This window comes from Halichoerus grypus, chromosome 7 (assembly GCF_964656455.1).
Source record: "Halichoerus grypus chromosome 7, mHalGry1.hap1.1, whole genome shotgun sequence".
Classification (NCBI taxonomy): domain Eukaryota; kingdom Metazoa; phylum Chordata; class Mammalia; order Carnivora; family Phocidae; genus Halichoerus; species Halichoerus grypus.
Window position 1 is genome coordinate 92,930,532 of NC_135718.1, and position 26,573 is coordinate 92,957,104.

General features: G+C 45.2%; 1 protein-coding gene across 5 annotated transcripts in view; it reads right to left on the reverse strand.

The window, feature by feature from the left end:
• Positions 1-7,705: 7,705 nt before the first annotated feature.
• The window catches only part of DESI2 (desumoylating isopeptidase 2), a 44,125-nt gene continuing 25,257 nt past the window's right edge, over positions 7,706-26,573 (reverse strand). For 3 of the 5 annotated variants that reach the window (XM_036123625.2, XM_036123626.2, XM_078077900.1), the window contains exons 2-5: positions 21,216-21,288; positions 18,579-18,672; positions 16,384-16,525; positions 7,706-11,075 (exon numbers count right to left, since the gene is read on the reverse strand). In XM_036123625.2, the coding sequence (XP_035979518.1) occupies positions 10,842-11,075; positions 16,384-16,525; positions 18,579-18,672; positions 21,216-21,288 (543 nt within the window). In that variant the 3' untranslated portion in view covers positions 7,706-10,841. The remainder of the gene's footprint in view (positions 11,076-16,383; positions 16,526-18,578; positions 18,673-21,215; positions 21,289-26,573) is intronic. The other 2 variants (XR_013449812.1, XM_036123627.2) reach the window with 2 other exon arrangements.

The window sequence follows — 26,573 nt, forward strand, 5'->3', positions numbered from 1 at the left end:
GCAAATTAAACAGCAGTGAGATACTACTGCTAACCTGTTCGAATGGCTCAGATCTAAAGCACAGACCACACCAAGTGCCGGTGAAGATGCGGCGCCACAGGAACGCTCACTCGTTGCTGGTGGGAAGGCAAAATGGCAGCTATTTTGGAAGACAGTTTGGCACTTTCTTACAAAGTGAAACAGTCTTACCCTGTGATCCAGCAATTGCACTACTTAGTATGAACCCAAAGGAGCGGAAAACTTATGTCCACACAAAAACCTCTATTTATAATTGCCACAACTTGGAAGCACCCAAGATGTCCTTAGTAGGTGAATAGATAAGCAAACTGTGGTCTATCCGTACACTGGAATATTATTTAGTGAAAAGACGTGGAGGAAACTTAAATGCATACTATTGAGTGAAAGAAGCCAATCTGAAAATGCTGTATCTTGTATAATTCCAACTATATGACAGTCTGGAAAAGGCAAAACTATAGAGACAGTAAAAACCTCAGTGATTAGTGGGTGGGAGGGTGAAGAAATGCAGCACATGGGATTTTTAGGGTAGTGGAATTATTGTGTGATACTGTAATTTTGCATATATAATATTATGCATTTGGCAAAATCCATACAACTGTACTGCCCCAAGAGTAAACCCTAATGTAAGTGGACTTTATCTCCTAGTAATGTATTAATTCATTCATCAAATCACAAATGTGCCACCCTAATACAAGCTGTTAATAACAGGAGAAAGAGAGGATATATATGGGAACTCTGTACTAGCTGCTCAATTTTTCTGTGAACCTAAATGTGCTTTAAGAAATAATATCTAGGGGCCCCTGGGTGGCTCAGTTGTTAAGTGTCTGCCTTCGGCTCAGGTCATGATCCCAGGGTCCTGGGATCGAGCCCCACATTGGGCTCCCTGATCAGTGGGAAGCCTCTTCTCCCTCTCCCACTCAGCCTGCTTGTGTTCCCTCTCTCCCTGTGTCTTTCTCTGTCAAATAAATAAATAAAATCTTAAAAAAAAAAAGATGTTGGTTCTTTACAAGTTGATATATAAATTCAATGGAATTTCAAGTGTGTGTGTGTGTGTGTGTGTAATTTGTGAAGCCGATTCTAAGATTTATATGGAAAAGGGCCAAGACTAACCAAAGCACTCCTGCTCTATCATACTGAGGCTTATTATAAAGCCTTAGCAGTTAGGATAGTGTATCATTAGTCTGGAGATAGTAAATAGACCAGTGGGACTAGAGAGAACCCAGAAAGAGATTCATCTATACACGGAAACCTGGTTAACAGAAAATGCGAATGGCGTATCAGTGGGTAATGGACAGTCTACTCAGTGTATTGCATTAGGTAGGGCAAATGGTTATCCACATGGGAAAAAAAACCGGATTGGATCTCTACCTCACATACATACACACAATCAATTCTGGATGAATTGAGGACTTAGATGTATAAAGGAAACATTAAAATATTTAGAAGAAAATGTAGGAAAATATCTTTATGATCTAAGGGGAGAGATGAATGTCTTAAGACACAAAAATATTTACCATAGAGAAAAATATTGATGTTTCTGACTACTTTAAAATGAACTTCTGTTTATCAAACACACCTTAAAGACAGGGAAAAGAGAAGTCTCCAGCTGGGAGAATATATTTGTAATATATAGAACTGTCAAAGAATAGTAGCCAGAATATGTTAATATTTCCTACAAATCAGCAAGAAAAAGACATATAACCTAATAGAAAAATAGACAAAGGGTAGGACAGACATTTCACAGAAAAGGAGATATAAGTACTTAGCCCAGAAACATTTAAGATTCTCAATCCTATTAACAATCAGGAAAATGCAGATCAAAAGCACGCCTAGGTAGCAATTTATGCTTGCCAGACCAGCACTGAAGAGTCCAGTCATATCAGGTACGGGCAAGGTGTGGAGTATCGGGAAAGAGAATATTCTGCTGGTGGGAGTGGACAGCCACTCTGGAAAACAATTTTGATGACCCAGTGCCAACAAGATGCCACAAGAACTTTTAGCTGGTTTGTTAAATAATATATCTAGCAGGGGCTTTGGTTTCTCCAAAATGCACGTGACAGAGAAGTAACCTTGAGGAATACTGAGATGCCATTTGCAACATTATGGTTAAGTCAGTGAATTATCACATAAGACGAGCCGCTAATACACACAGCTGTCCTTTGGAGGTTATACTCACACGGTGGTTATCTGCACAGGACGTGTCAACAATTTCTAAAGTGTGGGCGTCCACCAAGACTCTGCTGCTCAAACAGGGTTACAAACAGTGATAACTGTTCACACATGTCCACTTAGAACAAGATATCCTGTGGAAAGTTCTTCAAACCACGCCAATCGGATTCTTTGTGCTTTGAGTGTTTTCTTTCCCAGTGGCCGTGTGAGAATAGGAGACAGTTCTCACCTCTTTGACTCCTTCAGTTAACAATGAAAAAACATTTTTAAAGGCTAGGCTCTGAAATTTCATTATATGACATTATAAGAAAATAGCTAGCCTGTGGAACTCTGTTTGATTAGCAGCAGGTGGAGAGAGGATTTTATTTAATAGAAGTGTAATAAGCAGGGGCACCTGGGTGGCTCAGGCGTTAAGCGTCTGCCTTCGGCTCGGGTCATGATCTCAGGGTCCTGGGATCGAGCCCCACATCGGGCTCCCTGCTCAGCGGGAAGCCTGTTTCTCCCTCTCCCACTCCCCCTGCTTGTGTTCCCTCTCTCGCTGTGTCTCTCTCTGTCAAATAAATAAAAAATCTTTAAAAAAAAAAAAAAAAAAAAGAAGTGTAATAAGCAGAGGGCCTTGTTTTTTCTACATTAATAAAGTTGAACAGGTACATTCCCTACAACCTTGTGATTCCACTCTGAGAGAAATCTTTCCATGAGCAGCAGAAACATGCATTGTAATATTCATAGAAGCATTGCTCATAATAGCAATAAATTGGAAATGGCCCAGGTGTCCATTAAGAGTAGAATCTGTAAATAAAATTGTGGAATATTTATACGACAGAATACTATACAGCAGTGAAAACGAATGAACTATCACTACACACATTCATGTGCATGAATTAAAAAAAACACGGAATTTAAAAAACCACAGGGAACATATACAGTGGGATTCCATTTATATAACGTTGTAAAGTAAGTAAAACCAAACAACATACTGTCTAGGGATGAATATGTGGGTGTAAAAACCATAAAGAAAAGCAAAGGGATGATGAGCACAGAGCTCAGGATGGCGGGGGGTGGGGGGTGGGGGGAATCATGTTGGAGCAAGTGCCGGAGAAGACGGGGGAGCGTGGGATCCAGTGCTAAGGGAGGGACTGGCCTTTGGGAACGGTAAGACACCTTCTCCCATTGTGACAGGGACAGTGACTCCCGGTAAAAATTCAGGTGTAGATTGGGAAATGGGAGGTTGTGAGTTAATAGAAAACACAGACACTGGGCTCTACCCCTGCTCCTGACATGGGGCGCCTGAAACCCGTCAATTCCTCCATGGTGAGAGCACGAGGAGCATCTCCAGGCCTCCTGAGGTGACTCTGCTTGGGCTCCTGGACGGGGGCTGGTCACCTGAGAGGCCAAGCCATGACTAGAAGCTTGGAATTTTCACCCCCCTCACCTCCCACTTATCCAGAGAGGGGGAGGGTATGAAAATGGAGGTAATGATCGATCCTGCCTGCTTGAAGAATCCTCCATAAAATCCCGATGGCACAGGGTTTGGGGAGCCTCGGGGGGTGGTGGTGGACACTTCCACGTGCGAGAGGGTGATGCACCCCCCAGCTCCATGGGGACCCTCCCAGACCTCGCCTTATACATCTCTTCATCTGGCTGTTCATCTTGTCCTTCATCATGTCCTTTAATCAAATGGTAAATATAAGTGTTTCCCTGACTTCTGTTAGCTGCTCTAGCAAATCAACCGGGCTCAAGAAAGGGGCCGTGGGAACCTCTGATTTGTCACCAAGTCAGACAGAGGTTGTGGTCACCTGGGACATACTACTTGCGATTGGCACCTGAGCCCTGACCTGTGGGGTCTGGCACCACCTCTAGGTAGACAACAGCGTAAGAACAGAGTTAAATCATGGGACACCCGCTGGTGGTCACACAGAATTGCTTGGGGTCGGGATGCCCCCACATTTGGTGACCAAGCGTGTGGGACGTGGAATGTTCTGTGTGAAAGTAAAAGAGCACAGAGGAGGGGGCACTGGGTTTCCCAACACAGGGGCCGGCTGCCTTCGCTGTGTCTGTGTTGGAGGCACACAGCGAGGTTCTCAGCGGATGTGTGAGCACATGGGGGAGATCTGAAGCGACAGGGCCTACGGTGTCACCTGGAGTGTCAGACAGCGGACCCGCAAGGGCGCTGGAGCCATGTGGGCTGGTGGCCAGAGATGCTCGAGGTGAAGATTTAGCAGAGGGTCAGTCGCGGTGGCGACACGGTCAAGGTTTGAGTGCAGGTGGAAGTGGGGCAGAGACATTGACAATGGTTCTCAACCAGGGACCCACTGCCTACACCCCGGGGGGCGAAATGCACACGGACTTTTGATGTGGCAATGACTGTGGAGGGGGCAGGACTGTCTGGCAGGAGGGATTGTCCGACCCCAGTGACAACAGAGCCCTGGGGGAGAAACGTGGGGCGAGGGCACAGGATGGGTATCTGTGTGACTGGAGTCCCTGGGAATGAATGAGGACAGGGACGAGGTGGAGGGGAAGATGGGCAGGAGGAGGGAGGGCAGATGGCGTGAGGGAACAGCTGGGAGCACTGGGGAGCCCGGCTCAGCGGAGCTGGCAGGGAAGGGAGGAGAGGAAGTGCGTGGTAGCAGCAATGGCAGGTGGGGGGACACACTCTGGGGGTGCGCACCTGCCGGGGACAGCTGGGTCTCAGAGGAAGCAGACATTTGAAGAAGTGGAGGCTACTGGGGTGCTTGCCTGTTAGACTGGGAGTCCCACTGGGCGCACTGGAAGGGGCCCAGCAAGGATGAGTGGCCAGGCATGCTTGGAGTGGTCGGGGTGCAGACCGAGCAAGGGTGGCCCAAGAGCTTGGACTTCTAGTGCCCACTGCCTAGGGATGGCCGTGTGATGGGTGTGGTCCTGGTGGCCTCTCGCAGGCAGGTGGGCAACAGCTCGACAGTCTGGAGTCCCAGTGCGTGCATCAGGGGCCCCTAGGTCACTACGCCTTGTAGCCTCTCCAGCGGGTTCAAGTTTATGCTTTACTGGAATGCTCCTCGAGTCATTTATATGGATTCAGTCAAACCCAGGAGAATTTTGGAGATTTCACCTGCCAGGTCCTTCAGACACGCTTGTGAATGACAGACGACGGGCTAAGGAGTTGTCATTTCTGCGGGCAGAGAAGGCTCGAGCCACAGGAATGGACAGAGCAGGGCTTCGCTGACCTAAATGTCCACGTGAATCACCTGGAGTCTTGTCCAAATGCTGGATCGGATTTAGCAGGTCCGGGGTGGGCCAGGGATTCCCAAGCAGTGTGCTTGAGTGGAAGGAGTAGAAGCTTCACGATGGGCTGGTTTCCAATATGGGCGTTTCCTATGCCACGTGCACGGTCTTGGGCTCATGCGCACTCGATTGTTTCTGTGCAAAGCAGGAATCGGGTCATAGGCTGTTGTGTGGGTTACATGGAGTAATATGAGTACCGCGCCCCGCGCTGCCCCGAGGCACACACAGCAGGGCTACAATAAGACCATTTCCCTTTTCTACTTTGTCTTGTCCACAAAATCCATTGGCCTTTCCAGACGCGAGGTGACGACTTTTTGTATTTGCAGGGATGCTGGTCTTCTGTGGATTGTCAGCTGCCCACCAGGGGCCACTGCTAGGGCCTCTCCGTGGCACCCACTCGTGACCCTGGGGGAGGAAGTGGGAGGCCAGAGTGTCCTTCTATCTTTGATTAAGGCTGAGTCTGGCAGCCCTGCTTGCCTTAGTCTTTCTTGTACCAATTTGGTGATCGAAAACCCCAGTCCCCATTTGGGTGGATAACCACATAGACTGGGGGCCCTAGGTAGATGGAATAATTTTTCCTTGTCGAATTTTTCACTGCCCTGCCTAATGCATATTCCTTTCCCAGTGTAGAGCAAGCAGAGCGGGTCGTAACTCCCTCCATCCGAGGGGTCTGGCTGAGCGGCTTGGCTAACCGGATTCCCGGGCCCACCTGTCCGCAAAGCGGTAAGGACAGCCTGCCGAGGCCGGTGGCTCCGTCAGTGCGGCTGCAGCTGAAGGAGCACCTGGAGGCTGCCCAGGCACTAGCTCTCACCGTCGCTGCGAGTCAGGGGTGTGAGGAAACTAGCGTGGCGGCCACTGGCCCCCCTAGCTGGGGCCACCGAGGGGCCAGAAGCGTTTGATGGAACCCGGCAACTGCTCCCGAATGAGGGGGCCAGAGAAGAGCTCAAGGTAGCTCCTCCACCGCATCGGAATGGAACCTTGCTGACTGGGAGCGCAGAGCCCTCCCCATCAGGACGCGGCTGCGGGGGACAGGTGCACCTGTGCAGCCTCCGGAAACGAAGGTCTCCACGGTCGAGCTGAGAGACCGCCCTTCTTAACTCTCAATTGCTTTCCCCTTGGCCTTGGCAAGAAGGAACTCTCCCCACTGCCCAGTGTGGGGTCAACGTGAGATCTTCTTCGGGAGGGTGTTCTTTTTGGGAAGGATCAAAGGGACAAGTTTGAGAGGGTTCAGTTCTCTGGATTCAGAATCTATGAGGAAGCAAATAGCCGCCCGTGTCGAAGTTACATCTTGGAAAGTACAGCATGAAGCCATTAGATTTCCGCAAACTTAGAACAGGAGGATAATGGGGGGGAAAAGGCTATTGTGTTTCAGTATATTTGGTGTTTTCTCTGCAGACAAGACCAGTTGCTTGACCAGATCTGAGTTTGTGACCAACTTGTTAGAGTCTGTTAGGAACCTGTTCAGATGGGGGGGGGGGGTTCCCCTTTGGTTACTGCGCTTGAGGGGAGAATGAATGCCTTGTCCGTCATTCCTTCTTGGAGCGGACCGCCAGCACTTATTTAACAATACTTAATTCAAGAGAAGTTTTTCAGTTAGTGGAGGGAAATGCTAGCTACAAGAAGGCCAGCAAAATGGGGCGCCTGGGTGGCTCAGTCGTTAAGCGTCTGCCTTCTGCTCAGGTCACAGTCCCAGGGTCCTGGGATCGAGCCCCACATTGGGCTCCCTGCTCCACGGGAAGCCTGCTTCTCCCTCTCCCACTCCCCCTGCTTGTGTTCCCTCTCTCGCTGTCTCTGTCAAATAAATAAATAAAATCTTTAAAAAAAAAAAAGGCCAGCAAAGAGAAGGGTCAGGTTGGAGGTGCTAAATAGAAGCGAACAGGTTTATAGGAAACAGGCTCTTGCATGCTCGATGCTCCAAGATGGGGGGGTGCGTGTGTGAGCAAGCGCGGGGGGGGGGGCTCTCCCTCTGCGACCCCTCCCCTGCACTCTGGGTGGACAGCAGAGGACGTGTCTCCCCTCCCAGCCCGTTTCATGGCCCGGGAGCCGGGGCTGACACCCACTGGCGCCGTGAGGAGTGGGGTTATGCTCTTTGGCAGCTAAGGACTTGGCCCATGGACTTGGGCTCTAGAGCACGCACGTGAGTCATACAAGAGGGTCCGACCGCATCCAGAGAGCAAATGGGAGCCTTGGGTTTTAAGGGTTACCACCCACCCTCCAACACAAGAATGTCACAGTTGTAGTCAGAAAGCACTAGAAAACATTTCTTATAAAAGTATTTTTTTAATAAATCGATGTATTTCAATGTTGTTAACATGATAGCCCAATGCTATATCAAGGTAGCAAAAGTGAAATTCCTGGTTTTTTTTTCATATAAACACTATGAATGACAGTACATTTGCATTCAACTTCACAAGAAATTATCTTCAGATTCATGAAGATTCTTTAACAGCTGTAACACCTCTCGAACAGTGAAGATGTGTATTGACAAGGCGAGTCTAATCACTGAGCCGCACCTAGGACCGTACGGAAGGGAAGAATGTGCGATGGCAGAAGAAACACAGCACGCACGCATCGAAACGACCGAGTATCTTGCAGAAATGGAGCCGTAAGAAGACACACAGATTCGAGCCCTGAAGCAGTGAACGTGTTTCTACCCGTTTTGTGATGGAGAGAAGCCATGGACACGGAGTCCTGCAGCTGGGCATAGCGTGGACTCTCCTTGTACGCGGTGGCGCCCATCGGCGAACACCGGACCCTGCTCTGTGCGGATGCTGGTGAAGGGAGCTGTGTGCTATCACTGTGGGCCAGAGCAACACTCAGCTGGGCGCCAGGCCTCCAGCGGGGGCTCTCTCCACGCCACCTCCTACAGTTCCAGAGGCCACTGTCCAAAGCCGATGCCCCCTTCTTAGGGTTGACAAAACCCCGATCAACCAACCCAAGTGCACTGAAAACAAACCGAAACCAGTAGCTTCTGGCCCTCCCACACTGTCGCCGTCCAACCCACCATGAGAAATGGGTTTCGCTTGGTTCCCGCTACAAAGACAATCTCTGACTCCGTCATGTCACATGTATCTAAATGATTGGATTTTTCTGAACAGAGATCGGGCTGAGAACACAATTCTTTCCCGGCAAGGGCAAGAAAAAGCTGGTTAAATGCTAGTCCATTAAGTCCAACCTCAACTTTGAACTACAGAGGGGAACTGGTTTAAATGAGATTTTCTAAAGTAAAGACAACCTCAAGTACAAGTGGATTGCAAGCAATCTCACATCCAGAATTTTATATGCTGATTGCTAGTATGATAAATGGCCTCAGGCCACTATTTATTTCTACCAGGTCCCTTCACGCTATTTTTCACTCCAAATGCTGCAGATCAAAGTAAATACAACAGAACAGCGGTGAAATCGTTTGTGTGCCGAGGTGCTGGATTCCAGATTAGCACAGATGGGGTGTTCCTGGCTATTCACCAAGATGGGTCTAACGGATGGCCACTCCTTTATGTGGGTCAGCAGCACGGACTAAAATCACGTTTATCTGAATGGATGAGAAACTGTCATCCACCACGTTATTTAAAAAAATCCCAAGCAAACTGCCTCAGACACTTTCCATGAACCTGGGTTTTGGTGCTAGGACTCTCCTCTGAGGGAACAGACACATGGCCAGAGTCTTAGTGTTTTATTCTAAATCTCCTTTTTAGGCCTGAACCAAGTCAACTTCTCACAAAGATCCTATACTCCTTTCTTCCTTCTGTCATGTCTCTTAAGTGAGGGCTCTGCACCCTCTAAAGAACTGAGGGGAGAATGGTCAAGGCTTTCCTCTCCAGAAACAGAACAAAAGCGTAAATTAGGTTAAGTGGCTTCATTTTTCTCAGGTCAAAGCTTCTAACCCAAGGTCTGGTTTCCCTAGGAATAGTGTGTGTTTCAGTTGATAAAATGAATCAAAATCAGCTGATGGAAAAGTTAAAAATGTCCTTTACTGAAAGATATGTATCTTTACAAAGAACAATAGCAAACAATCCAATCTAGAAGTTTAAATAAAAGTAGGTGCCTTTAAAACTAACAATCTCTATAGAGCTGAAGTCACTGCCTTGGATAATTTATACGCTGCATCCAATATTCTATGTAGGACATTCATTCTTAAGGCAGAAGAATTGAATCTGACATGTAATGACTTGGCTCTTACATCCAAGGGTCAAACTGGGAGTAGATTTGAGCAGACGGAGTCCCTGCTAATGAGGACTTATCTGCGGTTGACAATTTCTTTCTCAGAGTAGTTTCTGTAAGAGACACATTTGAGAGAACAGAAAAAGATGAATTTTAAGACACACAAATATCTTTCAACAAAAAGTCAACAAGACTCGGTTTTCTAAGATGAGGGGACGCTACTCCCATCACAAGCCAACGGACTCCCAACACACTCTGTCTGAAATGGTACATAAAATGGTGGAATATCAAATGATTCATTTTGTGGACAGTGTTACTTCAGACTCCAGTTTTCAAGGTCTCGTATAAAAGGCAGCCCGAACAGTTAAAAAGCAGCTGAATGTCAACTCACACTGCTACTCAGAAGGCTGCCGCTTAGGATCTTCCTACCCCGTTGTCACAGCCCGGTGCAGGGAGGAAGGTAGCGGGAGGTATTAAAATAAAGGTGAAGCTCCCAACACGTGTGCAAAAATACTCCTTAGTGACTAGCAAGAATATCTTTAACGAAAACCATCTTAACTATAGAATCAGAGGGGTCCAACCCAGACGGATGCAGGAAGGGACCAGGCTGCTGAGGTGGACTGGTATTTGGGATGCAAGCACCACCCCCCCCGGATTTGGGGGAGCCTGGGCAGCGTGCTCCTCCGCGGGGCAGGGAGCTGCCGCCCTCGGCTGCGGGTGCTCCTTGCCTTCTGCGTCCTGAACGTGAACAAACCCAAACACAGATCTAGAAGACCATTCTCAAGTGGGTGATGGCGACTCTCACTGCCCAAGTATCCCTCGTGTGCCTAGTGTTAACACCGTAGCTCCGGCAATTGTCGGAAGTGTACAAAGATGACCTGCCTCGTTTTTGAAGCCATGAAGATTTTCTTCTTTCACGGTGGCAGGAGTCCATGCAAGATTTGTAAACAGCGATACAAAATACTGTAAACATAACTTAACAGAGCTCGTATAAAACAGAAGTAAATCCAAATTTACAAGTGGGTAAAAAAAACCAGAGGGAAGCTTCATACAAAGTTCTCCCTCCTGCGCCAAGTGATTCTTTTGATTACAAATATAATCCTGAGCTGAAAAACTGGGATTGGGGGGAGAGCCATCTTTGCATACAAAATATCCAGAGGACGCTTACTCTTTTACTTTCTCTAGTTGATAGTCAACTGTCAGAGACAGCTCTGAAGGTGTGACTTTGGAGACGTTTATAGTTTGGTGTGGCGCCCGGGTCTGGAGCCCGCTGCAGCGCTGGCCATGGAGGCGGACGCGGCGGCGTCCTCGGCCTCCTCTAGTTCGTCCTGCAGCTCCTGGCTGACGCTGGACTGCAGGGCCGCGGGGGTGAGCCACTCCTTGGGGAGGCAACTCTGTAGGAAGGGTATACAGGAGCTGAAGTAGGCAAGTCGATTGATCCAGCGAGGAATCTCTTTCCCGCAGAGAATCTATGGACGACAGAGGGTGTGGTGTTAGGTAAGATGAATGAGGTGGGCCTGGTCCGGTGCCAGGGTGTGGGGGCGCGGCGGAGGCAGGTGGGTGCCCTGGAAACATTGTGCCTGGGCCTCTGGAGCCTGGGCCCTTCCGGCAGCCCCATCCCTCCGGTTCTGCGGAGCCTCGTTCATGTGGCTCGCTTTCTGCATCTCTATCTACCCCGTGACTTCTGTCCCCGTCCCACTTCTCCCCAGGGGCTCGAATCGGCAGAGAGAGAAACAGCTCCCCAGACGCAGACCTGGCTTTGGGAGTCCGCGGCAGGAGTGGGGCCGGAACGCCTGGCTGGCTTTCGTCTGCAGACTCCGCTGGGGGTGGCGGGGGCAGATGTGGGGCCAGCAGGGGCCTTTCCAGCTGACAATGTGTGGCTCTCTGCCCACTTCCCGCCCTGACCCTGTCCTTAGGACTCCGAAGCCACAAGCCACGGCCCCGTCTATCTCAGATAGTAAGAATTGGGCCTTCCACAACGAACTTTACTCCTTCTTAACCCTCTTGCCTGTCTGTAGACAACACTGGGCTTCCTGGGCCCATGCTCCCTTGTCCCCTTGGTGGTTTTGCCTCCAGTCATGACACAGATTAGGATCAGGCCATCTTATCTTAGTTGATGACTTGGGAAAAAGGTGTCAAAGTATCTTATGCCCCCAAATTAGTGAAAATGTAAATAAACTGGTACCTGTAATGAAGCAAAGAAATTTTTCTCTCTAAAGGGTTAACCTTACCTGACAAAGGTTACATTTCCTTTAAATACGGACGTCTCTGTCTTAACCACAGGGCAAGTGGTCTCACTTGAGGGGAGATGGCATGTTTTGACCAAACTTGATCACCTGGCCGGGCAGCACTAGAGGTAGAGAGTACTTAAAAATATTGAGGGTGCCTGGGTGGCTCAGTCGGTGAAGCGTCTGCCTTCAGCTCAGGTCATGATCTCGGGGTCCTGGGATCGAGCCCCACATCGGGCTCCCTGCTTAGTGGGAAGTGAGCCTGCTTCTCCCTCTCCCTCTGCCCCTCCACTTGTGCTCAAATAAAATCTTTAAAAAAAAAAAAATATTTGAGAAATGTGTCCGTGAACTTGATCTGGGGGAAAGCCGAGCCATGACCTTACACGATACCACTCCCATCTCTCTCCCCAAAGAAACCCAGGCCAACAAGTATTATGTTGTATTTTACACCTGACACGTGGGGGGGGGAATCTGCATATTTGCAGGTTAAGCACAGAAGGGGTGGCGAGGAGCATAGAGGTCAGCGTACAGCCGCTGCTGACTACTCACTTCCTTCAACCTACTTCCCAAGTCCTGGTTGTGCTCAATAAGCTACCTTCCTCCCAACCCCCGTTGTTACAGCAAATATTATCAAAGGGCCCCATGCAGGAGGGTGAGACCAACCTCAAGTATTGATTTCGGTTATACCTAAAGGGTATAACAGGCCTTAGCCAGTTAAAACAAATCCCACTAACCATCAAGGTTTATTTTAGAAAGCCGGGTGGCGTCCACCTTCAGTTTTGGTATGAACCTTCTTTACCTGGCCTGATGCATCATTCAGGATCAGCGAAACTCTGGCCAGTACCCTGAAGTCGGCCTGACAGGTTTTTAGGGCTGAGGCAATGTCTTGACAGGGTACACACACAAGAAGCAAAACCCCAGAGGGCACACGGGTACCCCTAGAAAGTCAGTTTACGATGTTAGGGCACCCCAAGCAGGGTACCGGGTCAGGCAGTCCAGGTTAAAAGGCCCCCACCCAATGCGCTTTCTCTCTGGAAGTGAGCACTGTGGGCTTGCTCTAGACTGAAGATTTTTGTCCTGTCAAAGTTGGTATGCTGCAATCTTAACCTGCAACATGATGGTCTGTGGAAGGGGGGCCTCTGGGAGGCGGTCAGGTCACGCGGGCCGAGCCCTTGTGAACAGGATTCGTGCGCTAACCAGGGATCTGAGCGCCCCCTCACCCTTCCTGCCACCCAAGGCCAGGGCAAGCAGCAGCCTGTGACCCAGGAAGCAGACCTCACCAGTCGACCTCACCTTGATCTTGGACTTCCCAGCCTCCAGAATGGTGAGAAATAAAGGTCTGTTGCTGAGAAGCCCCCCGGCATGTGCTCTTGTGTTCGAGCTGCCCAAATGGATGAGAAGACAGGGCTTCTGCCTGAGGGTTTCTAATCTAGCCTGAAAAACTGGCTGAACCTTGGTTTCAGAGGGTCTGCCTAGAGACGGTCAGATCCAAACAGTTGTTTGTCTACAACACCAGGTTACCGGCCTCGCGAGCGTGGAAGACGGTGTGCGGTGTCGTGTGTGGAAAGTATAGGAACAGGGCAACAGCTGGCTGAACTCCAAGTTGCAGCAGCTCAGAAGGCAGAATGCAACATTTTTCTTTAGGACAAGGGGAGGTGCAGTGTTGAAAAACAAAGGTTATCAAGGCCTCCCCCTTCCTCTCTCCTCCCTAGCTGCCAGGGTTTGGGGTTTCTGTTTGTCGTCGTTACAAAATCAGTGTGTGCCGTTTAGCAATCCTAACTTTACACTTTAAAAATTATCCCCTGCTCTCATCCAGCCCTTTTTTGGTCTGGAAAGGATGTACACAAGAGGGACAGAGTTCTTGCTGGAAATATTTTTATGTAACTGAACTAGACAGGCGCATTATGTTAGGGATTCATCAGGATAAAATCCGGAGTTTTCAGAAAACTTCAAAATGGGTTTATACAGCGACTCCCTCCCTCTACCCTGACCACTTACATAGTGAGCGGCCTAGAGAAGCCGCCCCGCGTCTGCGGACAACTGCATTTGGTAACTGCACGGCCCTGCTAAGGAGCGTGCAGCGGGAAGTGAGAGGAGGGCGTCTGGCTGCTATCCCCTGGAGCCTCGGTGGGAGATGCATCAAAGTGGGCAGGGGCTCACAGTCCTGGTGATGTGCTTTCTCCCCACTTGCAGTTTTGGCAAGAATCACTGGTTAGGGATTCAATCAGTCCCTGTATTAGAAATGCGAGCCGATGAGCAGCTCAACACAGCCTGTCCCGGCGGGAAAAAGCCCTTTCCGGTGGGCACCTGCAAGTAAGCCAGACGGGTCGGTCAACGTCCGTAAGGCTTTCATAGCATAGGGCTCCGCAGACGGTGTCCTGACCTGCAATGGTCCCCGAGGAGAAGCCCTGTTCCCTGAGCCTCTACCTTTCAGTCTGCAGGGAGGGTAGTAGACAGCGCCGGGTTTCAGCCTATAAATCAAGCCATGGCAATTAGGATTGTGAATTCAGGATTTCAAAAAAAAGGCCAGGGCTTTTCTTCGGCAGGAGTAAAGTCGAGATGCTGCACAGCCAGGGAGCCATGTTTCTAAGTTCAAGCAACATGCAAGGTTTCCCTAAGCCCTCTTTTAAAACCCAATACAAAATATGCACGTCGGGCTGGAAAATCAGCAGCCTTGATGGGTCAGACATCTGATTACACATGAGCTCATTAGTATCTAAAAACTGCTTTTTAACACTCTGAAGTCCACCTGGAAATGGTCTCTCTTTGTATGTTGTCTCCCTTTTCCCAGAGGCCGTAATACGCAAAAATCATAGCAAAAGTCTCAGCTGTGGAGACACATTTTCTTTTCATTATCGAAGACTTAAACTCCATCCACTCTATGGCTGCAAAAAGCAAGGAAGCTGTGTCCCACTAACGCTTTCGCTTTGCAGCGTTCCCCGAGTGAGACAGTCCCCGTACCCTCTATAGAATTACATGCACAGAACGTTTTATGCCAATTCCTATCCTACATCTATAGACGCAATAATCACAGAATACATTCTTTCCTCATTGCAAAATTACTCACACTGTCCCAGCAATAAACTTAGCCATGACAGAGGTTGCAGCCGTCCGGCGAGATCCCAGCTGGGATGGGGGCAGGGATGCCTCAGTGGCAGCTCAAGCATTAGTGTGGTATCCCCCCTGCTCCCGTGCTTACTTGGCTCGGGCCTGGAAACTTTTTAATCATGTTCCCTCCCACTTGGAGAGAGCAACACAAAGGTTTAGCATTTTTGGCTGCCCCAAAACTCAACTTTGGGAACTTGGGGGGCTTTTCTTTTCTCTTCCTGCCTAGAGGAGAGGACAGACCTCAGGTATCACCTGGGCTACACTTTGTCCCCCTCATGCCTGCAGCCCGGGTGAAACAGCCAGGGGATCCAGTGCGCTGGGTCTTCAGGGCTGGATCGACCATTCCTAACTGCGTAGGTAGCTTCCCCTGTCACAAGGGATGGTGGCCTGGCTGCCCCTACATACTCTGGATGGGCGACAGCCACCTCATCTGTCAAACGAGGCGACTGGACTGGGTGCCAGCTACTATCTCTGCCAATTTTAACATTCTATGGATCCCTATGGATCCCTGGATGCATTCCCTACACGTGTGGTCAAGAAGGACCTGAACCACCTTCTCTCGTTCCTGAGAGGCAAGCAGGTCAGCTCTACGGTATCAGCGTGTCTACAAGACTGGAGTCACGGCCGGACGAATCGTCAGGGCTCACATGAACATCAAGATGCTGACTCTGGGCGCTGCGGTGGGGTGCAGACGATGTGAATCACGAGCCCTCCGTGCTGCGGGTGTGGGACACATCCGAGAAGCGTGGCGCCCCCACCGCGGGCCGGTCCGAGAGTCGTGCTATGGAAGCCACGAGGGCCGGGGAGACGGCCAGCAAGCCAGGCACCCGTGCACAGGCCACCGAGGCGGATAGGCCACCGAGGCGGCGGCTCCGTCTGTCCTGCCTGCTGTCCAGGTCCTGTGGGCCTGACGCCGCCCCTGCCTCCAGCCGCCGAGTGCTAGTTAATTCTCTCGACCTTATTTCCTAATCTTGTGATTTCTTCCCTCCATTTTCTGTGTTCAGGCCTTCCGATTCTGATCTAGCCCTGGTCTCCTGCTTGGGAGTCAAGAACGGGGAAGGCAAGTAAGTGCCTGTGTGTGAGTTGGCAGAACGAAATTTCCAGAGCAGTGAAAGGAACGACTTATTAATAATTTTAAGAGCCAGGAAAAAAATTCACACCGGCAACTAAAACAGAGAAAGAAGAATCTGGCGGCTGAGAGGCAGCAAGTTCCAGGCTGTAATAAGACGAATCGGAACCGGAGGAGACGATTATCTGTGCGCACTCCACCCACGGCCACATGGTGATCGAGGTCACGGTCGGAACCCACGCTCATTCATACTGGACACAGAGCACCGCACGCTCCCCGACGCGAGGGGTCGGGAAAGCGGCTGACAAGAGTGGCCAGCGACGACGCTCCGGGTGTTCTCCGCCTGAAGGGCCGAGGAGAAAACGGACTCACCTCCGACAGGGCCGAGGAGAAGTGATTGCAGTTCTTGTGCATCAGGTGGTAGGCGTTGCCCTTGTACTCCTTCCCCAGCTCCTCCACGATTTTCTCGATGTCATCCTCCAGGAAGTCCGTGCTCCCTAAAACTACAGCTTCTCTTGAAGAACAGAAAGAAAGAGGAAAGAAACAAACACGACTGTGTGAGTTTTAAGTATTTCTAAAGAGCATGTTCAAAGACTTGCTTATTTCCAGGAATATTCTGACTGGCGTAACAAAGCTGAGTTAATGCAATATGACTAAAAGGTACATGAGATACTTTTAAAAGTTCTGTTGAGTTTCTACTTTTCTACAATAAACTCCTAGGTACGTTACTTCTGAATCATACAAATGCAAACCTGGTCATTTTCTTTATGAAACAGTGTGTCGTATATTAAAAATGCAACAATACATTATTTTTACAAGCACTGGGTAAGCAGTCAGGTTATTAGAGAACCAGACTGGTGCTGCAAATACTCCTGCTCATTATACCGGCCGTCAAAGAGCTGGCCACAGTCTCATCCAAAAACAGTCTTTTATGTCATCTATTTCTGTGCCACCATGAGATGAACTACCAAACAGCTAATTTTTTTTTTTTTTTTACAGGATTATAAAACTAACCAACCAACAAACCCCCCAATTAAAAAATAAACACCCTCCACCTGACCCCCAACTACTACCCTGGAAATGCAATAGACATTATCCAATAGAAAGCACAATTTTAGTCAGATACAAGTTAGGCATCCAAGAAAACTGAAAATACTTAGAAAACCCTTTTATCTAGTAGTCCTATTAAAAGGGAAACCTAAGGAATAGACTCAGGACGGCATTATAGCAAATCAGTGATAGGCCAAGAAAACCATGAACTTAGTAGTGATAAAAATGTGTAGCCCTTGGGGCACCTGGGTGGCTTAGTTGGTTAAGTGTCTGTCTTCGGCTCAGGTCATGATCTCAGGGACCTGGGATCGAGTCCCACATCGGGCTCCCTGCTCACTGGGGAGTCTGCTTCTCCCTCTGCCTGCCACTCCCCCTGCTTGTGCTCTCTCTCTCTGTCAAATAAATAAATAAAATCTTTAAAAAACAAAACTGTGTAGTCCTATCCTGAATTTTCAGGTTACAACCTCATTTTACTACTTTTTACTTGGCAAGTAAACAATCATAGGCCCAAAAGTTTCTTTAAAACTCCTTGAACCTTAGGTTCTAAATCTCTCTTCAAATACAAACCTTAATTAAGAATAGAAATCTGATTGTTAAGCATTCAAACTCTCCGTGCTGCTGCCTACACATAGGGCCCCAGAGTATTGTGGTGTATCAGAACATGTGATACACACACCTTCATAACAGCTTCTCAGCTAACTAACTGTTCAGTTATTTCAAATGTATAAACAGTGTCCCTTTCATTGGGAAAATGAAAAGATTAAAAAAATAAAATCCTACCGAATGGGGCACCTGGGCGGCTCAGTTGGTTAAGTGTCCCGACTCTTGATTTCGGCTCAGGTCGTGAGATTGAGCCCCGTGTCAGGCTCCACACTGAGTGAGGAGCCTGCTTGGGATTCTCTCTCTCCCTCTGCCCCTCCCTGCCCTACTTGCACTCTCTCTCAAAAAAAAAAAAAAAAAAAAATTCTACCGACCATTTTTTTTTTCTCTTCATGTATTTTATTTAAGAAATTTTTAACTTTGAGTGGACACCCAATGTCACATTAATTTCAGGTGTACGCAGAGTCAACAGCCCTGTATGCTCTGCTCACCACCAGGGTAGCTACCACCCGAAAAATGAAGACATTTGTAACAGTCTTGGGGAGGCCACAAGAAAACCATATTCTGTCCCCCGCCCCGTGGGACGTCCAGGGGAAGCATTACTACATACAAATACAAACGTCTTCTAAAGCAGAACCCAAGTTACACCAAGGTAAGAACATTTTCAAAGTACACAAGGTAACTTATGTGGGTCCTGAATAAAAGTAACAGACTAGTTATTTCAGGCACTTCATCTGGCTGATTCCCATCTTTATACAAACTTCAGATAGATTCGATTTTAAAGAAAGTGTCAGCAACTAAAACGTTAAAGAAACATTTTAACTTCCTAGATTTTCATCTACAGGATGAATTCTGTATGCCTGAAAACAAGCTCTGGCACCTAAGACAGTGTAATAAAAATTGTCCTCCCTACTTACTTAAATTTAAATGTTTCTCCTAGTTCAGAAGCATTTCCTGGGGAAATTTCAAATATTCCAGAAAAGGGGTAAGGATGGCCACCATAAGCAAATTCTGAAAAGAGAAAACTCATGATTTTTAGTATTTATCACACAAAACTTAACCAGAATGCTGAATTAGTTTTAATAAATGATGAGGATAATAATGATACCATCTAAGTATTTTCCAGGTTATCAATACTTTCACAAACATCTCATTCAGCTGTTACTCGTATACAACAGTTGATACAAAAGGCCGGAAACCAATAAGGAAAGACACTCAAAGGTGATCCTGACTTGTCCATTTATTTCGTGTACGCTGGCAAGAGCAGAGTGACTAACACTCACAGGTGAATGAGGTCTCTCTGCCTAGCGATCATGCCAAACTAAGTGGGTGGTCCGTGCTGTGTTTTGTCTTTTTCTAAATTAAAGTGATCAAATGTTAAACTTACACTTCACTGGAAAAACTGTCTAATAACAATGATTTTGCACGGCTCCTGGGTTGAAGACTCTTGGTTTATCTTTGAATAAGAGTGAAACATTAGCAAGCCTGAAAAACTGAATTCCATTCCCCTCATTCAAGAAAAATTAAGCTGCCAAATTAACACATACACCTACTCACACACACTCTCCACAGCAAATCTCTGAGCCAGGACAGGACAACTTGTGCTACAGGCTCATGAGATCTCAGCTCTCATCCAGAACAGAAGCAGACATGCTCTCAGATAAGGAAGGAACCAAAATTCCTGGGAGGAGATACTGAAGTGGCAAATTGTGGTGGACTTATTTTCAAAATTACAAATGTTTAAATTAATCTCATTGCTTAAAATTTATTAAATATAATCATGAAAGGTCAAAGAATAAGGCAGATACCAAGTTTACTTTTGATCCAGACCTTCCAGAGAAAAAGCAAGGACGTGGATAAGAAATAAAGCGTCTGGCATTCAATTTTGAAACAGTAAAAATTATCTTAATGATAGGATTTTATAAAACATTGTAGATAGTCAGGTTAGATATGGAAAGATAATGTTTTCATTTTTTACTTCCTCAATTCCAGCAAGAAAAGTTGTTGAGCCATTTATTCATTTATTCAAGAAGTGTCATTCACTTTCTGCAAGATATTGACCTTAGCTTGGCTAAGCTTCTGTGAACATGTTCAGACCATGTTTCTAATTATTCCTAAATCATTTTATGGAGGGGAGCAATGATTAGACAGGTGAAAGAATACTGGGCTAGTAGGTAAGAACACTTGGGTTCAAGTCCTCGTTCAATTAATTAGTAGTAGGACTGTCAGCAGAGCTGAGCTTGGGCTTCTTCGTTTGCAACATGGAGAAACTGCCACATGTCTCCATGTCCTTCTCTACGTCACAGCAGCATGATCATGTGGCTCAGAACTGCATGGCACTTAAAAGACTGTAACACACCACAGAAATTCAGTTAAAAAGGAACACACACAACTTTGGCAAAAGCCGAATCAAACAAGGGAGGAAACCCACAGACGATGATACCACCCGCAGCAACACTCTGACCACTAACTCTTTCGGCAGGAGCCTCCTTGCTTTGGGGGGTTATTTGGTAGATGTAACCTTTCCACTAAGACGGTGCTTACGTGGCGGATCTTTACAGCGAACATTTTCTATGCTACGCTGCAGCCAGAAGCAGCTAATGTGGAACGTCAGGAGGGGACAGTATAAATGCCACCCTGACACATAGGAAATGAGCCTTCTCCTCGTACTCGCGAAAGCTGGTCTGTAGCCTCCACGGGTTACTCTGGGTACACTGCAATCACATGTTCTTAGAGGTCTTGTACAAAGACTGCCTGGCTGAGGCAAATAAAAGACATTTCTGCTACAGGGTGAGTTTATGATGCAAAATAATACGTTCCTACAACCCTGCTGGAACTGGCAATGTGGTCTGTGTTATGCAGACCATTATTGCTTACAGTTTGATCTGGAGGAAATTATCCTGTACCCACGGTGGGAATTAGAACCATGGAAAAAGCTGCTGAAAACAAAGCTGCTTGGTTTGAGTGGCTCCTGTCATATTTATAATAAAGGGCCACGAAGAATAAAAGGGCTGAGTTAATGACAAAGGCCATCACTCCTGAGCAAAAAGTCAGATGTAATCAAGGGTAGGATTTGCTCAGTGATATTTTTAAACTTTGTAATGACACACTTGCAAGCCTATAAAAAAATTTAATACTGAAATTCCCTCAGGAAATTGGCATTTCAGGTTTGACACTCTAGCACCAACTCATCTCCAACCATAATGACTGGTTTTCAACGTGCAATGTTTCTTAGGATCTCCAATATCTGTTAGCACAAAACTGTCATGGTAAAACAATCCCAAAAGGCAAATATTTTTTAAGACCCTGTATTTGGAAGAAAAGATAACTACATGAATGTACAGTCACGTACTACAGTACTTTCTCCCCAAATACATTCAACTCCAGGCATTTTCCCAAAATAGTGTAAACAAATATGGGAAGATGTTTCTCCTACTTTCTGTAATAAAGTATGGAAGCAGCTGAAAAAAGAGGAAGAACTATGGATATGAATTGCAAGTCCTTTGAAAGAAAACAATCTTCAGAAAGTCTATTTAGACTGTGTGTACACGTACCTCTGCCATATACTTCAATTCCCGAATGAAAAACGCCAATTCCGATGGATGAGGTGTATTCATTCATCCAGTACTAGGAAAAAAAGAAGAGATTCAGAGTATCTGTCCGTTTACCATTTAACTCCACATGATAGGAGACTACTGCCCCCACATCCTTCACAGAATATTTAGGCCTTTCAAACTCCATCTTGTAGTATTTTTCCTTCTGGCCCCAAACTCAACGATAATGGCTCATTTGGTCCTATCTCTGCACCTGTGCTTGTATGACATCCCATGTGGAATGCCTTCCTGGGTCAAAATGACTGCCTCAAGTTGTAAAGGCTTAGAGCATAAGCCATAAAATCTAAACCTGGTCAGGTTGGGGGAAAAATGGATATAAAAGCTCTCCTGTGACTTAAAAAAAAAAAAATCACATATAATGTATGCTTTTATATCTATTTTTCTTCTACCTTAAGCCTTCCCTTTCATTCTCTGGTGAGCTCCCCGAGGACTGGGATATTGTACTCTTTTTCAAAAACGTTTGGAAAAGACATATATATGGCACGTATGTCCTAATTCAGCTCAAAGTTTGATGACGATAATACAGGAACAAATCATACGAGGCACAAAGGCTACCACAATCTTCTTACCATTGACATGCAGTTAACATTCCCAGAAAAGGTAGTATCTGAATTGGGTTTTTAGGAACAAATGAGATTTCCCCAGATAGAAAATGTGGGGAGTGTGGTGGAGTGGAGGGGAATGGGGAGAAATGTCTGGAAGGGCGAAGAGGGTGCACCAGCATCATGATGTGAATATCTGGGGGTGACTATGGAGGGGTGCAAGGAGGACTGGAGAAGGTTTACCTAGAAGAAAGTAGTAAATGAGTCAACAGCTCATTAAACAAACACTTAGGCAACACTTAACAGTGTTACAAACCCATTAAGTTTCTTCTAGGTTAGAGGATAGATAATTTGTCTTTAATTTTTCTGGGTTTATTCAAGTCTTATAGCCTTAGTTCCAGACCCCTAGCCAGTTTCTTCCAGACATCGGGAAGTGCATGTTCGCATATATTGCTGGAGGAAGCATAAATGGTAAATGTCAATTTATTTTGTCCTAAAATGTACCTGGGAGAAAAATTAAGCAATAATAAACAAGAAATATTTGAAAAAGAACGAGGAACTTTCTCATCTAGATATTAATATACTCATTCACAGGATGGTACTGCTTTAGAACAGATCCTTGCATGTGTAAGAATCTGGTGTATGATAAAGGTGGTGTTTATGATTAAAGATAAAGGATAAACTATTAAAAATGTGGTGACAAAACTCATGCATAAAAATATATTTCATGTATCTAAAAATTCTGGTGTGTCTAAGAATCATCATAGAGAAGAAAATAAAATAGACCAAAAAAAAAAAAAATTTCTTAGATGGGAAAAGATGACCTAAGTAAAGCAAAACCTAGAATTTCTACAGGAAAACCACAGATACTCAACAAACACTTCCAATTTTTTATTGTGTAAAACCACATGAACAACATCAAAAGATAAACAAGACACAGGGAAGAAAAGATTAGAATGACAATACGTCTTGCTCTCTACCAGACTCTATTTGGTTCCTGATTTTGGACAGCCTGAATTTGGATGGCAAGTTAGGAATGTTTTTATCTGAATTGATTTGATTTTGGATGCAGCAGTGAGGGTACATACAAAAAGGGATTTCTCAAGACTTTATCCAATCTACTTAATTCCACAGTTTAGGTAGCAAAAATTCAGACAGCAAGGGATACCTTATACAAAAGCTCCATTAAAATAACCCCCATAGGGATGCCTGGGTGGCTCAGTCGGTTAAGCATCTGCCTTCGGCTCAGGTCATGATCCCGGGGTCCTGGGATCGAGCCCCACTTTGGGCTCCCTGCTCATGGGGAGCCTGCTTCTCCCTCTCCTCCCCACTTGTGTGCTCTCTCTTGCTATCTCTGTCTCTCTCTCAAATAAATAAAAATCTTAAAAAAAAAAAAACCCCCATAGACAAGTGAGCAATCATAGAAGAAATTAGTGGTTAACAAACATGAACTAACATTTTCACTAGTAAACAGAAAAATACTAATGAAAACAGTAAGCTACCAGTCTTTTTTTAATCTATCAGATTGGCAAATATAAAAAATACTGCTAAATATTGCTGGTGTTGGTAAGGGTGTGAGGAAGCTCCCACTGAAGTGTGAATCAATAACAGTTAATTAACCATTATACCTCTTGGGAATCTATTCTACAGAAATTCATAAACATATGCAAAGACATATTCTGGGATATTAATTGCAGTTGTCTATAATACTGAAAACCTAGAAACAACACAAATATCAGTAATGGAATGGTTAAACAAATTACGGTAAATCTGTATTATGAACTATCATCCAGCTACTAAAAGAGTAGCTATGTATAACTCGATACATATGGACATAAAAAGATACCTAAGACATATAAGGTAAAACACCAAGTACGATACGTTTGCATATTTGCAAAATAAAGAAATAAATATGCCCTTTGTGTATATTTGATGCTAAATATGGAAAAATACAACAAAACTGCTGTCGACTACAGCAAAAGAAAGTTTGAAGGCTACAGATCGAACTGTTAACAGTTTGGGAAAGGGGCGCAGATATAGCAGGGGAGGGAGTGGAACAGTAGAAAGGGATACTTTCACTTTTACCTGAAAAATTTGAACAAAATTTGTATTTATTGAGATGTAATTGACATACAATGTTATATTAGTTCCAGGTGTAGAATACAGTGATTTGATATTCACATACATTGTGAAATGGTCACCATAATAAGTCTAGTTCCCATCTATCACCTTACAATGTTAATTCTATGCTACTCACTATATTTCCCACACGGTACAATATATCCCAATGACTTATTTTATAACTTGGAAGTATGTACTTCTTCTTCTATTCTCTTCACCCATTCTGCCTTCCTACTGCCAACCACCCTCCCCTCTGGCAACCACCACTCTATTCTCTGTATCTATGAGTCTGGGTTTTGTTTTGTTTTTTAGATTTCACACATAAGTGAGGTCATGCAGTATCTGTCTTTCTGTCTGCCTTATTTCATTTATCATATTACACTCGAGGTCCATCCATGTTACTGCAAACAGTAAGACTTCATTCTTTTCATGGCTGAGTAGTATTTACATACTACTACTCCTATGCCTGAGTTATCTATAAATCAATCAATCAAATTTTCTTTAGCCATTCATCCACAGATGGACAGTTAGGTTGTTTCCATTATCTGTTATTGTCAATAAATCTGCAATGAACACAGGAATGCATACAACTTTTTGGATTAGTGTTTTCATTTTCCTTTGATAGATAACCAGTAGTGGAATTTCTGGCTTACAAGGTTGTTCTCTTTTTAATTTATTGAGGAATCTACATACTGTTTTCCATGGTGGCGGCACTAATTTACATTCCTACCAATAGTGCAAGAGGGCTCCCTTTTCTCCACATCCTGTTATTTGCCTTTTTGATAACAGCCATTTGACAGGTGTAAGGTGATATCTCATAGTAGTTTTGATTTGCCTTTCCCCGATGATCAGTGATACTGAGCATCTTTTCATGTACCTATATGTCTTCTCTGGAAAAACATCTATTCAAATCATCTGCCCATTTTTAAATCATATTGTTTTTTGCTACTGAGTTGTGTTAGTTCTTTACATATATTTTCTCCCATTCAGTAGGTTGCCTTTTCATGTTGTTGATAGTTTCCTTTACTGTGCAGAAGCTTTTTAGTTTGATGCAGTTCCACTTGTTTATTTTTGCTTCTGTTGCCCTTGCCTTTGGAGTCAGATCCAAAAAACCACTGCTAAGACCAGTATCAAGGAGCTTATCACCTCCTATGTTTTGAGGAGTTTCGTAATTTTAGGTCTTACATTCAAGCCTTTAATCCATTTTGGGTTGATTTTGTATATGGTATAAAATAGCGTTTCATTCTTTTGCATGTAGCTGTCCAGTTTTCCCAATACCATTTGTTAAAGAGACTGTCCTTTCCCTATCTCTATTCTTGCCTCCTCTGTTGTAAATCAATTGACCAAAAACACATGGATTTATTTCTGTGGGCTCTATTCTGTTCTAATGATGTATGTGTCTGTTTTTATGCCAGGACCATACTGTTTGATTACTATAGCTTTGTAGTATAGTCTGAAATCAGGGAGAGTGATATCTCTGGCTTTGTTCTTCTTTCTCAAGATTGGTTTGGCTATTCAGGGTCTTTTGTGGTTTCATACAAATTTTAGAATTATTTCTAGTTCTGTGGACAATGTCACTGGAATTTTAATATGGATTGCACTGAATCTGTAGATTGCTTTGTGTAGTAGGGACATCTTAATGTTATTTCTTTCAGTCCTTGAGGACAAAATCTTGCTTTCTATTTCTCTGATTTTTTTCACGAATGTATTATAGCTTTCAGTGTATAGGTCTTTCACCTCTTTGGTGAAATTTATTCCTGGGTATTTTATTCTTTTTGATGCAATTGTAAATGGGATGTTTTCTTGATTTTTCTTTCTGATACTTTATTAGTGTATAGAAACACAACTGATTTTTATATATTAATTTTGTATCCTGCAACCGGACCGAATTCTAACAGTTACTTGGTGTTTTCCATATATGGTATCATGTCATCCACAAATAGTGACAGTTTCGCTTCTTCGTCTCCAATCTGTACGCCTTTTATTTCTTCTTCTTGCCTAATCACTAGGGCCAGGAATCCCAAAATGATGTTGAGTAAAAGTGGTGAGAGGGGCATCCTGGTTTTGTTCCTGATCTTAGAGAAAAAGGAGAACCATGTTCATGTTCACATGGTCTCAAAGTATTGAACCCCACATTTCTCTAAATTATAAGGAAAAAGATACCTTTGAAAATATGAAAAAAAATACTGTGAATATCACCTATGTGGGTGATTAAACAGAGTTATCATTGATAGCTGGACAAACTGATGTTATGCGCCTCCCGATGTGATAGAATAGGCCACAACATTTCCTTTGTTAGTTTTCTTGTCAGATATGTTTAACAGAATATAACCATAAGAAAAAAAATCAGTAAGTCTGGACTGTGGGGCTTTTTGTAAGAAAAGTAACCTGGTCTTTTAAGAAATAGTGACATAAAAGTCAAAAGAAGAGTGGCTATTCTTTAAAGAAGATGAAAAAATTATGACAATTAAATGCAATGAAGGAACACTGTATCTTAGGTTAAATCCCCCTCTCCCTAAGACATTATTAGGGGAAATATTAATCAATGGAAGATTTCTTGGGTGTGATAACAGTACTGTGGTTAGGTAGAGAATGTCTTATCAGGAAATAACATGTTGAAGTATTTAGAGATGAA